Source organism: Podarcis melisellensis (genome assembly GCF_964234715.1).
Source record: "Podarcis melisellensis genome assembly, chromosome: 15".
Classification (NCBI taxonomy): domain Eukaryota; kingdom Metazoa; phylum Chordata; class Lepidosauria; order Squamata; family Lacertidae; genus Podarcis; species Podarcis melisellensis.
The window spans coordinates 39,008,624-39,023,049 of record NC_138532.1 but is presented as its reverse complement, the minus strand read 5'-3'; the positions used below and the strand labels follow the sequence as shown (position 1 = coordinate 39,023,049).

Genomic DNA, 14,426 nt, shown 5'->3' with positions numbered 1-14,426 from the left:
AATAGATATGGTTATGTTTGCATTAATAATAATAATAATAATAATAATAATAATAATAATAATAATAATGGCTGTTTCATGTTATAAAGCCAATGAAACGGTGTACCAGGGTAAAAGCAGAATGAAATGCAGGAACACAAATTCTGAGAAAAGAAGAATGAGTTCAATAAACTAAAGCAATAAAACCATTCAAATAAACTCTAAAACCAATGAAAACACTCCATCAACTTCAAAACTGATCTTCCATAAATGTCTGGGTTACACCTCTGCGGAAAACTTCTGAAACAGCAACATATTTAGTAGGTGCCTAAACATAATCATGCCATGTGCCTGTCTCTTTTTGGCTGGTAAATGGGGATAAAGGATGGGGTGTGAGGGTGCCATCCTACTCCTAATCCATCCTGCATTGATCCCAGCATTCATAGCAAAAGCCTTCCTCAACTTTCTCAACTCTTATTTCCCTTTTCCTGAATAAAAAGAAGTACTTGCCCTGGGATGTAACCCAGTGTCACCTTGCGGGACTATTCATTTCTATAGCCAATATTCTGAAAGAGAGAGCCCAAGAGAGGGCATTAGAATTAAGTGGACAGCACTAAACTGCACTGAAGTGCATCATGCCCAGCTGTTACCTACTAGCACAATGGCTCTGTTAAATTGCCCCCAAATAATTAAACAATAATTCTGAAGAAGTGTTTAAGTGAACTGAATGATGAGGCTTAAGCATGTTAGGGTTGAATATGCCTTTTGTAAAGCCCCATCTCTTGTGTTTTGTCTCACCTGCCGGAGACTAAGTTCAATAGGTGTCTCAAACAAAGTCCAGGTGACTCCCTCATTGCATCCAGGTGTGGTCAGCGAGCCAGTGTACCGATAAAAGCTGTCGAGGGCTGACTTTTTAGGGATGAGGGCATCCAGGCACAAAGCCCCCATTTCAGTTTCGTTGCCTAGAGAGATCAGAGAGGAGTTATTGTTTCGTGCAAGGCACATCTTTCTGATCGTCACTCTGGCAATTGCCTTCAGTTCTGTAAGTTTATTGATGCTGATGTCTTTCAAAAGCAGTTTAAGGAAGACTGTAAGAAAAGCCCTGTGAGATAAGCCCTGTGGGTGGCAAACCACATGCCTCTCAGGAAACCCACAAGGTGGACTCAAGGGCCCTAGCCCCCACCGTCTGCTCTCTGTTGAGATGCATGAGCAGTAGCGGATGGGGGAGAAATTTGATTCATTTCCCATTTTAAGCTGAAGTGATCACATTTGCACTATTCTGAAGCAATACAAGAACTGAAACACAGTCATCCTTCGGAATTTGCAGTAATCCAAATTTTGTGACGCAGTTCTCTGACTCAACAAAAATACATAGAAAAGTACATAAAAATGAGTGTGCTAGTTAAGATAGCATACAAAAGTGCTCTGCATTAAGATAAAATGCTTGCAAAAAAGGCGTGCGTTAGCCAAAACTGCATACAAAAATGTATTTCTTAGCCAAGCTTCACATGTATCCTGTATATCTGCATCTTGCTATAGAAAATGCGGAGATCTGTATTTAAGATTGGAAAAATGAGACACTGAGAATAACTGAAATGGACAGAACCATCCATCCGTAATCAGCCATGCACATGAGAAGGTGCTTAAGGCCATGATGAAGCTGGAGAGAGACTAGCTCGGTGGAAAAACACCTGCTTTGCATGCAACAGGTCCCAGGTTCAATCCCTGCTATCTCAAGTTTGTTTTTAAAAAAGATAACCGAAGTGAACATGATAGGAATGACCTTTGCCTGAGATTCTGGAGGACCCAGGAAGCTGCCATTGGTCTATCTAGTTCACTCAGTATTGTCTGCAGACCTCGGATTGAGGAACTTTTTTTCTGCATTTCCTTCTGGGAAACTTTCTGCCAGTAGCATGCAGTGCAAAATGGGTAGGACAATTAAAGTACAATTTTATTATGTGTACAATAGGCTATTTTCAGCATACCTTTTTGCAGCCTTCTGCATTCTCCATCCAGACAAACAAAAACAAACAAACCCCAACTTCATTAGAGTTCAAAGAACACACTGCAGCCAGGCAAAAGCATTTTTGGTTTGAATCAAGGCCAGTGATGGGGAAAGTTCTGAGGAGCAGAGAGGCTGGCGGGGGCACAGTTGGTCCCCGAACCTAAGGTTCTCTATTCCTGGTCTGCACTGACTGGCAGTGGCTTTCCTGAGTTGACAGGGCATGTTCCTAGCTTTGTTAGAGTCGCCCAGAGATTGAAGCCAGGGCCTTCTGCATGCGAAGCAGCTGTTCTCCCAATAAGTGGCAAGTCTTCTATAGAGTAAATAGCACTGGGCTCAATGGATCAATGATCAGAACTTGTGGAGGGAAGTGTCCTTATGTATTTACATCTCCCTGTGATGCTATTATTATTTTATTTTATTTTATTACCCTGCCTTCACTGTAAGGTCCCGGGGCAGCTTGCAACAACGAAAACAATGTTAAAAACAGTTTATAACAACTTACAATCACAAAAATAAGGTGGGTCCTAGAAAACATATCCCTCAGGTGCTAAAAGCCAGACTAAAGTCAAGTACAGAGTAAACACGAAGTTTTCTGACCTTGTTTATGGATCAAAGAGTTGAGTGTTCTGCTGCTGTTTTAAAGAGAAAGTTTCCATTAAGTCTTACCGTTGAAAGGAATGTCTTTTAACTTTGAAATGAAAGGTTCGTAGAATTCATTTTCGTTGCCATCCTGAAATAAGACATTATTTTTTAAAGGTACAATTTTAATGCCCCTTTTAACTCTGTACTATTTTCTAGAGCATGGATTGCAGGGAGGGGGGACCATTTTTCAGCCTAATGACCACTTTCCCTTCTGGGCAATCTCCCAAGAGCCACATGTAAGCATTTTCCCCATGGATAGTAGAAATTTATCTTGCAAACACACCAGAAAGTGTGAAATGGCCCCCATGATTCTTACAACCCAAGCCAATTCTAGTTGCTTTGCCAGTTTTAAAGTGAACTCAAATCCCTTCCATACCTGTATAAAGAAGCCCAGCACTGCTACGCCGTTTTTGGAGAGCGCTTCCTCTACAGTTTGAAAGTTTTCCTTGATGTGGACGATATGAAGCTATGGGGGGAGGCAGGTGGAGAGAGACTGAGACCTTTTTCTACAGTATTGTGCTTACAAATGTTGAACTTTTAAAGAAGAAACAACAACAAGAAGAAGTTTATTAAATTTGTGAGGTCCATGCCTTTACACAAAATACCATAAAACATTATTAAAAGATAAACAATAAAATTATAAAAATAAGCTAAAATTCATGCCATGCTGTCCCAGCAAGGAAACTACCCAAAAACCCCCACCATTCAGGAAAGAAGATACAGCAACAGGTTAGGAGAGCAATGGGAGGGACCTCACCATTTCATCCAGGAACCATACCCTAGTTTTCATAGCCTTCACCACAAAGACCGCTACCACGTGAGAAATCCGTGGATCAGCGTCCACCAGTAAAAACTTTACTTGATCCTCAGAGTTGACTATTGATTTGGGAATAGTTTGTAACATCGCATCCCTGAAGGCCGAATAGATGGGACAATACAACATGTAATGTGAGAGATCCTCTTTGGTTCTCATATGACAAGGACATATACGCTGCTCTACTGGGATTTTTGCATATCTGCCTGACAGATAGGCCGTAGGAATGGTTTGAAAACGGGCCATGGTGAAGGCTCTCCGAAGGGTGGGATTGGTGATATTCGCCAAGTAATTGGCGCAGGTTTTTACTGTTTTCAGTCGGGGAAACCAGTGGGAGGACCCTGGGTTCTGTATTTTTGTGATATCTAACAGAGCGTCTCTCTCCAGGATCCATTCCCGAACTTTGTCCGGGCTCCAAGAAACAAGAAAACTAAGAATGAACATTGATAAGGATAAAACTTTACACAAAGGAAAATATACTGGTACATATATTTTGCACATAAGCCATATACAGTGGTACCTCAGGTTAAGTACTTAATTCGTTCCGGAGGTTCGTACTTAACCTGAAACTGTTCTTAACCTGAAGCACCACTTTAGCTAATGGGGCCTCCTGCTGCTGCCGCGCCACCAGAGCCCGATTTCTGTTCTCATCCTGAAGCAAAGTTCTTAACCTGAAGCACTATTTCTGGGTTAGCGGAGTCTGTAACCTGAAGCGTATGTAACCTGAAGCGTATGTAACCTGAGGTACCACTATACAATATAAGTGAGGCTACTTGTATATTATCTGAAACAAACTTTCAGATCTGGAAGCAAGAGACTCTAAGTAGACCCATTGAGAGGCAATGCGGGTAGGGTGTCATACTAGGACCTGGGAGACCAGAATTCAAATCCCCATGCAGCCACGAAGCCCATTGGATTGTCACCTTGGTACAGTCACTTTCTCTTAGCCTGACATACCTCTTAGGGTTGTCGTGAGGATAAAACAGGGAAGAGGCGAAGTGTTTACACTGCCTTGAGTTCCTTGGAGAAAAGGTGAGATACTACTACTACTAATAATAATAATAATAGGAAGAAGAAGAAGGTTGCATGCATCTTAAGAGTAGATACACTGAAATTCATGGACCTGTGTTTGACGTGACCGTTAATTTCATCTGGTCTAATCTGACATTAGATATCACCCTAAGATTACAAAACTTTAAACAAGGAGATCAATGACTAATAAAACCATTCTGGGTTTGTTGGTTGGTTGGTCTGTTTCTCCCATTCCATTCTTATATAAGTTTGCAAGTTTGCCCAGTTCCCATACCAGTGCAACATTAATTCAGTTTTCAAATTCAGTATTTAAGCTTCTCCAATGCATAGCAAGGATGCTAAAAATTATTGTTGTATGTGTGAATGCTCCATACAAGTTGCCTCAGTGCACACTTGGCACATTTGTCCAGAACAATCCCTATGTTGGAAGCGAGTGGAGAAGGCTTTCTTTGTGGGTGTCTGGGGAGCTCTGGAATTAGGGCCCTGGGGCAAGAGTTTACTGGACATGTTATGAATCCCTGCACGACTTTTTTGTTTTTACCTCCATGGCATATCTCTTCCCGTCAATGCTGTGCTCCGATCCAGGGCTCACCCTGCTTTTATCCCCCTCGCTGTCTCCCCAGTGGAAGTGGAACTGCACCGCCTTGTATTTCCCCTGGAGGCCACCTGACTCGATCTTTGCTGTCCCATCAAGCTTCACTTGGACTGAGGGAAGCAAAAAAGAAGTGCCCTTTCAGGTCATTCATTATTTTAAAAAAACATGTTATCATTATACACCGGGGGTTGTGGGGGAACCTCCACCCCACAGACCTCCTTTGCCCCCACCAGGCCATTTTAGCCAAGCCATGCCCAGATGCCACACACCAGAGGTCTCTGTTTCTCATATTTTCTCTGCTTTCTAATATTTTCTTTTTTTAAGAAAAAGGGTCTTTTATTGGTTTCATATAAAACAAATACACCGGTGACAATGAACAAATGGCACTCACATCCCACTCAGTCATGACTTCTTTGTTTTCAATGTGAATATATCAATTATATAAATTTTTTGTTAACCCAGAGTGTCTTTCCAGAGTGAGCCGTGTGGAGCAAGTGGTTGGTAACTATGTTAATTCGCTGAAGCATACTTTACAATGCTATACCACATCAAAGCTATCAGTTTTAGTAATATTACTACATGCCTTCCTTCGTGAAGTCTTTCCATCAAAGCGACAAACCATAGCTGTTAGTACCAAGTTTCAAACACATTAGCAATGGGGTCTTTCCAAAATATTGCAACAGTCAATCTTGCAGCTCATTTCTCCAATATTAAATTCAGTTGTCCCAATTTCTGCAGCAATTTGGGGTTTTAAACAAAATCCTCACAAAAATTAATCAACATTTTAGTGTTTCCAGTTTTTAATGGCATACTTAGTTTCCCCCCCTAACTTTCCCTAATATAATGCATGTTTGTATGTTTTTTTATGAAGATATTTACTTTGCACATTGAATAAATGTGTTTATGTCAACATTGGTTGAAGAACTGCATCATAAAATTTGGATGAGTCTCATGCTCTACAGACTGGTTACGCGTGAATTTGAAAGGACCACTGTGTTTCAGTTCACACAATGTTTTTAGAAAGTGTGAAGTTCTTTTTAATACAGAGACTCCTAAAAAGTGCCAGTGGCAACAACTCTTCTCTTTCATATAAGAGTAGTGATGGGGGATAAATTCAGTTCAGTTTATTGTAATGTTCTTGTTACAATTACCGGTAATAATTCTTGTTATTTGCTGCTATTATTACTACTACTACACCCAGCAGCGGTGGATCTCAGGGCAGGTTACATCAATTTAAAATCCAGAATGAAAACATTTAAAAGAAATCACAGTCACAGGAATAGGGTGGGATGAACTTACCATATCTGCACTTTCTGAAAGAGGGTTCGGATGTATTAGGAGGAATATGTGCATATCAGGAGAAAGTCACATTTAAATGCTGATGAAATTCTAGGGGGACTTTTTAAAACAACAACAACAACAACCTCCAACTGATGGGGATATGTGGAGAACCAAACTTAAGCTTGAAATGGAGAAAAGCCAAAATTGGCAGGTAACCCCATTCCTCCATAGGAGGGAATGGCTCCTGAGAGAGGATGGCTGCCATGGCCACCTGCATCTCCTAAAAGAGAAGTGGTCAACCTGTGGCCCTCCAGATGTTCCCATCTTCCCTGGTCATTGACCATATTGGCCAGGGCTGGCCCAAGACATCTTTGCACCTGAGGTAACCTTCAGAATGGTCTCCCCTCCCCTCCAATGAAGAAGGGGTGAGTGAAGATCTACATCGAGCACAAGGGCGATGGGGAAGAATGATCTGCATCCCAATCTGTTGCCCCTGTGGATCCTGCCACCTGAGGCAGTTGCCTCACCTGGCCGCATAGGTCGGTCGGTCCTGATCCTGTCTTTAACTGATGGGAGGTGCAGTCCCATGGGAACACTTTAAGGACACCACACCGGTTACTCTTGCAGTACAATAGGTTATATCTTATAAAATTTTCACTTCTCACCTGTATGGCCATTATTTACTACTGTCCAGGGTTTTTCTGGCTTGGCGTTGTATTTTTCAAACTTGAATGGCTTGAGGTCCCAGTCGTATTTCACATCGTTGGTGAGGATGTTGATAGGAGACTGTTGACTTTTCCCACACTCCTCGAATTCCTGTACCCAGTGGCGGGGTTCTGTCAAAGGTGCCGTGGGCAGGAGGGGAAGATTGTTTCAGTGTGGGTGGGGGACTTGGAGAAAGTTGTGCCACTGAATGAACCAGGCTCTCTGCAAACCAGGCTTTTTGAAATATTAGCCAGCCTTAGGAATGCAGATGCCAGCCTTGTGCTCTTCAGAATACAGTAGTTGGACTACAATTACCATCATCCTGACCATCAGCCATGCTGGCAAGGGCTGATAGGAGTCTTAGTCCAATGACATCTAGAATAACCAGCTTGGGAGGCTAGTACATGTCATCACTGTATTGTCCAAGGTGACTGGTTAAAAACCTGGCTGCTTCAAAAGGCCTTAGCACAATTGTTTTGCTGACTTATCTGTGGTCCCATTTGCACTAGACATTTAAAGCAGTACTATACCACTTTATAAACAGCCATGGCTTCCAACAAAGAATCCTGGGAACCATAGTTTGTTGTTTGGAGACCCATTTATGTAGCAGAGGGGCTGGATAGCCATGCTACTACAGACTTTTATCAATGATGCACATGGGAAATTATAGAGCAAAAGAGTTTTATGTGAATGTGCATCTCTTACAATGGTATCAAAGTGGTAGCCACTCTAAATGTTCCCCAGAACTGCTTCCCTCCATGCAATCACCCCTGTTACACTTTGGTTCCTACTTCCAGCCACTCTCCTTGCAATATTGATCTCTGTCTTCTTTTTGGTACACAGATGAGCAACCTTGGCCTGCTGCCAATAATGGGCTCACCAACCTGACCCCAACCCAACACTAACGTAAGCACACTTATAAGACGATTGAGAGGTTTGTGTTTTCTTTTAAAATCTGCTATGAATTACCTAGACAGCGTTTGTTTTGACATCGCTGTGACAGATAGCACCAGTGGCTTCCTCCTGTAAGAGAGATCATAACAGCCTTTAGACAATTAACTCTGTGGGGTGGGGAGTCAAGAATTTTTTATTTTTTTAAAAAAAAATTATAACAGTCATGACACATATGAATAGAAACAAAGGAGAAGAATTGTAATTAAAATGAGAACAGAAACTTTGCACCTTTGAAAAACAGATAATTTCTCAGTCAATATCTTCTGTAATAGTGCAAAAGTGGGGGACACAAACGGAAATGGCAGCAGTTTCCTAATAACTGACAGTATCTTTCTATTACCCTTATTGCCAAGCCCCAAGTGGCTTTGTGATAGTTTAGCATCTGAAATATAGAAGTTGTTTTTAAACAAATATTTAAACAAATAGATGTTGTATAGGGTGCTGGAGTTCACTGTTCCACTCAGTCAGTGATGCCTTCCTCCTGAATACTCCATTTCATCTCCCCAAGCTTGTTTTCTATCTTTCCCCCTGACAACAATCAGCCCGCATTCCACAGCCACTGAGCATGCTCAGAACCTCATTAGGCTGTTTTTCAGTGCCTTTCTCCCAAAGATCTTGTGAACTTCTGCAAACCTTATGGTTCTGCATAGCCTGCTGAATAAGTTGTGGAGATTTTTTTTTTTTTGAAAGATCAGAAGGTTGTTGTTGTTTTTTTTACCTATGCCTGGATGTTCCAGGACATTTTAGCCGGCTTTTCAAAAATTCTTCCTGGACACCATTTTCAAGGGACGAATCCTGGCGATGTCCGGACGTATGGCAGCCCTAGGTTCCCTAAGCAATGGTACCCATATCCTGAGTATCGGAAATAGGGAGCCATTCCGTCTGCATCTAACCTCTTCTGCAAGCTTGTGAGGATGAAAATAGCATCCTTGTTGCCTTGAGTTCTTCAGGGGGAAAGTGTGATGCAAATGTCATAAATGGACCTAAGTTAAGGACATCAGAAGAGCCCTGTTGGATCAGGCCATTGGTCCATCTCTTCTCACAGTGGCCACCCAGAAGCCTGTGGGAAATCCACAACCAGGACCTGAGCACAAGATAACTCTCCCCTGCTTCCTCCATGAATTTGTCCAATCTTCTTTTGAGGCCATCCAAGTTGGTGTCCATCACTGCCTCCAGGGAGAGCGAGCTTCATAGCCTCATGTAGAAGTACTTTTAAAAATCTTTGCTGAATCCTACAACATTCAGCTTCATTGGACATCCCTAAGTGCTAGTGTTATGAGAGAGGGAGAAAAACTTTTCTCTGTCCACTTTATCCCTGCTGTGCATAATTTTATAAACTTCTATCATGTCACCTCTTGCTTGACTTTTCTTTAATCTAAAAAGTTATAAACGCTGCAAGTTTTCCTCATGGGGGAGTTCTTCCATCCTCTTGATCATTTAGGTTGCCCTTTTCTGAACCTTTTCCAACTCCGCGAAAGTAGTTACAAATATTCCAAAAATCAGGTTTTTTTAAACTGGAATTGGTCTGTGCTGTGGTTCCCCCTTGAACCTTGAACCCTGGCTGTGCACCATCCCAATATCGTCCCAATGTGCCTCCTTTGCAAAGGAGAGGTCCTTTAAAGGTCGCCACCGAAGCAGCAAAATAACATTTCCCCAGTCAGCAGAATTTTGATCTCACTCAATAATTCAGTGAGATGAGCTCTCCCAGGGCGTCTTGTTTCTTGCAATGTCAGCATTTGAGTTAGCCTGAAATCGGAGGGGATAGGAAAGAGATTCTGTTTAAAACTGCGGGGTCTAAGTGGTTAATGCAAGTGCCTGCATTCTGGAGGGCAAGAGGGTTCTTTCTTGTGTGTGTGTCTGTGTGTGTGTGTTTTCTGAGCGCAACCCTCTCTCTGTTCTCCCTTTGTCCCAGTGCTTAGCTTTTTCTACATCTCTAAGCATCTAGAGCAGTCTTTGCCAAACTAATGCCCTCCAGCTATCTAGAACTGCAGTTCCATGGCTTGGGTGGTTACTTGAACCCTGGTCTCCCAGGTCCTAGTCTGACACTCTAATATAAACACTTTTGTACACGATTTTGCTTAAAACTCACATTTTTTTGCAAAGCTGTTCTTCTAATTCATGCATCGGCTACTTCAAGACTGGATTACTGCAATGCACTTTGTGTGGGGTTTCCCTAATGCTTCGTCCAGAGGTTGCAGATAGTGCAGAATGCTGCAGCACGATTGCTGACAGGAGTGAGGCCTTGTCAGCATATAACACCCGTGCTCAAAGAGCCCAGGACCTTGTTTTGAGCATCTGAGCTGAAATGAACTCAATCTTTCCACAGCAAAAATCCATGCCTTTGTTATTCCCTCTCACTCCCCAATTTATTATCTTTTTACAGAGGTCTTTCTCCACCTTGTTAATTAAGAGCCAACACAGAGTCTGAGTGCTGAGTGATGCTAATTTGATCGGGAAAAACTAGAAGTAAAGATAAAACCTTTGGCCAAAGCAAATAAAAGTCCATTTCTACAAATATTATTAAGTGGATTAGGGTTCGTGTGACTCTGATCCTTCTAATCGGTATCTGATAAATTTTATCCTCTTTCTCAAATTTCAGAGCTAATGTCTGGGGGTTTTTTATTTGCTTGTTTTGTTTAAATCATGGTCTAATGTGGTTGCAGAGAGCAGTGGGGGGGGGGGGGGAATATGGAGGCTTCCAAGGGCAAGTACTCCAAGCCATTAAAATCACGTAGCTGAAAGACCAAAGGAAAAAGTTACAAATCCCCATTCTACAAATCTGCCCCTTTTCCAGTCTTGTTCCTGGTGGGAGTCACTCTGTTTTTCCAATTTTGCTCTGTCTGTTTTCCTCGGGACAATGTGAGGAAACAGCATTGCCTCCCCAGGTGTGTATCTCTGCCAAATAGCTCAGCCATGAACAATGGCCTGTCAAGTGGAGCCTTGAGACCTCTGCATGCCTTGGAAGGACAAGTGGGGCAGGGGAGAGGAACTTCCAATGCAGAACCTCAGATGCTTTGGGGGAGTGGCTTAACAGCCTCTAAAGAGGGATTAGAGCAATTCATGAAGGTTGTCAGTGGGGAACAAGCCATGTGGAAACTCCAAGTCCAGGAGCAGCCTACCTGAGTACTTGTTGCTAGGGTGCTGCAATAGAAAAAAGGGCTGTTGCCTTCCTGCCCTTCTTATGGCCTTTTCAGAGCTCCTCTGCTTGGCCAAACTGGAAACTAGTTGCTTGCTGCTGCTTATAGACATCATGTCTTTTATTACTAGCTTAAAATGCACATTATGTGCTTAAAACACAGCCAGGTCGTTCTTTTTCTCAATTTGGATCAAATCCGGTTTTAGCGGGGAAATACCTCAAATGTAGCATTTCATAGGAAATGACAGTATAGACATGGATTGTGGCATGATCATGTGTACACAGCTTCCTAAACCAGTGATGGGAGCACACTGGATGCAGAGTAAACAAGAGCATGCACACAACTTGTGATGTACATCAGCACATATTGTGGCACTGAGTTCCATAGCTTAATTTTGGCACACCATGCTTCTTTTCGTCAGCCCCAAATCTCCTGCTGATCACATTATTGTGCTTTCACATTACTGTGTTTTAAAATTCTGTTTTATTAGCTACATAGGAATCTGCCTTATAGTGTGCCAGATCCCTAGTCCATCTTGCTCCATATTTTCTATACTCCACCTGGAGATGCCGAGGATCAAACCCGGCACCTTCTGCATGCAAGGCAGATGCTCTACCCAGAGCCGTCTTTCCCATAGGGCTTAGTGGTGCGTCACGCCAGGGCACTAGCCTCTCAGGGGCGCCCCAGCAAGTGGGGTAGCTGCGTGGCTTTGCCGGTGGCCTCCCCTTTCCCTGCACGCCCACCAGCTGCGCCCTTTCAACCATAAGGCTGGCGGGCATGCAGCTTCCCTCCCAAGCCTCTGCGGAGATCGCTCTCCTCCTGAGAAGGCTTGGGAGGAAAGCTGCGCTCTCCTCCGCTGAGGCTTGGGAGGGGCGCAACTTCACTCCCAAGCCTCTGCAGGGATTGCTCTCCTGCGTTCTTGAATGGTTGGTGATGTGGTAGTGTTATACTGTTTTATTTATGCAAATTGTTATGCTGAATTCACATTTTCCACAATCTGTATATGGTGTTTGAATTATAATGTGTGGTTTGCTGTGCCTAATAAAGGATTGATTGCTCTCCTGCAATGGCATGGGGGAGAGTTGCGCCCCACCCCGGATGGCTGGCAGTGCACAGCTACGGCCACTCCAACACTATCCGTGGTAATTTGGGGGCGCTCAGTGGATATTTGCACCCCGGCACCGCATCTGCTAAAGACAGCCCTGGCTCTACCACTGAGCTATGGCTCTTCCCCAGCAGCAGCAGCAGAATCTAAAGAGGAACCCAAGACAAAGAGTGCCACTCCGGGTGTGGGAAAGCTGCAGTAATTATTTACCACTGAAACATCATAAAGAAATAAAATTGCCCTGTTGTTAGTTGTATAGAGATGTGTCCTGCACCAGAGAGCAATTTGTAGACAGGAGGAGTTTCCGTCTCTCCTGAATCACTAACGAGACCCCTCTTTTGTGTTCTGAGCTACCCAGGGAAGAACGCCATTAAGTGGCCTATATAAAGACTCCGAGTTAAGTATGCCCATGCATAATTTTATAACCTGTCCTGTTTTTGCTATACTAAAAGGGCTTTGAACGTTGCTTGCCTTTTTCTGCACCTCCCTCCCCAACTGTAAAGTGTGTGTATGTGCGCATTACTGTGATTTACAAAGCAAAGTGTTTTTAATTTATGTAGCAAAACTGTTTCAGCTTCTGCCTTCATCAGCTGCTCTGATACAAATTAAACGATGCTGTTTCCAAGGTGGCTGTTAATGGTGCTTTGCTCAGAAGGGCTTCATTTCCTGAAGCTAAGCAATACTGCGGCCATCGTTCAGGTTGAGGCCATGCAGTGTTAATGTGTCCACCATGTACTTCTCTTTCTTTTGCTAACATTGTGGGATTTGTTGGCTTCGCAGCTTGCATGAAGCACAGTTTGATGCCTGCCTGCCTGTCTGCCTGTTTTTAGATGGAGGGACCAGAACTGTACAATATCCTGTGTGCGCTTGGCAGTGATAGATTTGTAGATTTGCATATGCACATAGATTTGTATCCTTTGTCCTTGTTAAGGATGGGTGAATCCGGCCAATTCATTTTTTCTTCATCCCTCCCCCCCATGAAGTTCACTTTACCCCATTTCAAAGTCAATCTGCAGATTGTTTAAAAACGCCAAAATACAGTAAAATGCATGAAAATTTGGAAGACATGTCTTCAAATATGTGATTTTGCATGTTTTCAAGCAATATTTCCCCTAATAAAATGTAGGGGTATTTTTTATTTTTTTACACCATCATTTCCGCAACTATATGCATTTTTGTGCAGTTTTTGGTTGGAGAACGGTTCCAGAATTTGAAGAAGTACCTATTTTGAAGGACAGATATGTTTCGTTTTACTTGTTGCTTTAGGAAGTGTGAATTTAGGAGCCTTGCCTAGCCCCTTCCAAGCCCCTGTTTTGTTGAGATACTTCAGGTGCCAACTACTGTATATACACTTTCCAGAAAAAAATGAAGACATTTTCTCAGACGGACAAATTTGGTCTCAGCCATAGGTGCCTCCTTCATGCTGTTTTCAAATTTATCTGATGTTATTTTCTGTGTTGTTGTTAACTGCTTTTAGTTGCCTTGAGATATGAGGAAGGCAGTGACTAAATCAATAAATAGTGTTGCATATTAGTCCCTTCAGCTAAAGGTGTCCCCACAAACTATTGTGTAACCCCATAGAAATCTCTGGCTCTTTCCATTCTCGTGGGGACTCTAGGGCCAGCTTTCTTTCTTTCTTTCTTTCTTTCTTTCTTTCTTTCTTTCTTTCTTTCTTTCTTTCTTTCTTTCTTCTTGATCCGACTTTAGTAACCTGAATTTCCCATTTCCTAGTTTTAACCCCCCCACCTCGGTTTAGTTCCTGCATAACAATAACACGCAAATATGTGTGTTCTTTAAATTGTAGCTATGAGCATGTGTTTAGGTTATCAGCAGAGACTTGGCCAGGAGTTGGGGGAGGAAAATTAGAACTTGTACAACTCTGTCCAACAAGATAAAAATAAAAATATGTATGTTGCTTCCCAACCTCAGTCAGTTGCTGTTAACAACAGCATAAGATCATAGGTACATCAGAAGCTGCTTTATACTAGGTCAGTATTCTCACTACACTGACTGGCAGCGGCTTCCCAGGATTTCAGAAGGAGAATAATCCCAGCCCTTCCTGGAGATGCTTGGGACTGAACCTGGGACCACCTGTGTACAAAGCAGACATTCTAACCTTGAGCTACGGCTCTTCTGTGGCTTACTGTGGCTCACAGCCCTGTTTCAGTACCAAGCCA

General features: G+C 42.8%; 1 protein-coding gene across 1 annotated transcript in view; it reads right to left on the bottom strand.

Annotated features, from left to right (window-relative positions):
• CA4 (carbonic anhydrase 4) overlaps positions 1 to 14,426 on the bottom strand; it is a 29,196-nt gene that overhangs the window by 1,707 nt on the left and 13,063 nt on the right. Inside the window, exons 2-7 of the mRNA XM_081890640.1 lie at positions 8,023 to 8,076; positions 7,014 to 7,184; positions 5,014 to 5,177; positions 3,003 to 3,092; positions 2,651 to 2,714; positions 778 to 941 (exon numbers count right to left, since the gene is read on the bottom strand). Of these exons, the coding sequence (XP_081746766.1) occupies positions 778 to 941; positions 2,651 to 2,714; positions 3,003 to 3,092; positions 5,014 to 5,177; positions 7,014 to 7,184; positions 8,023 to 8,076 (707 nt within the window). The remainder of the gene's footprint in view (positions 1 to 777; positions 942 to 2,650; positions 2,715 to 3,002; positions 3,093 to 5,013; positions 5,178 to 7,013; positions 7,185 to 8,022; positions 8,077 to 14,426) is intronic.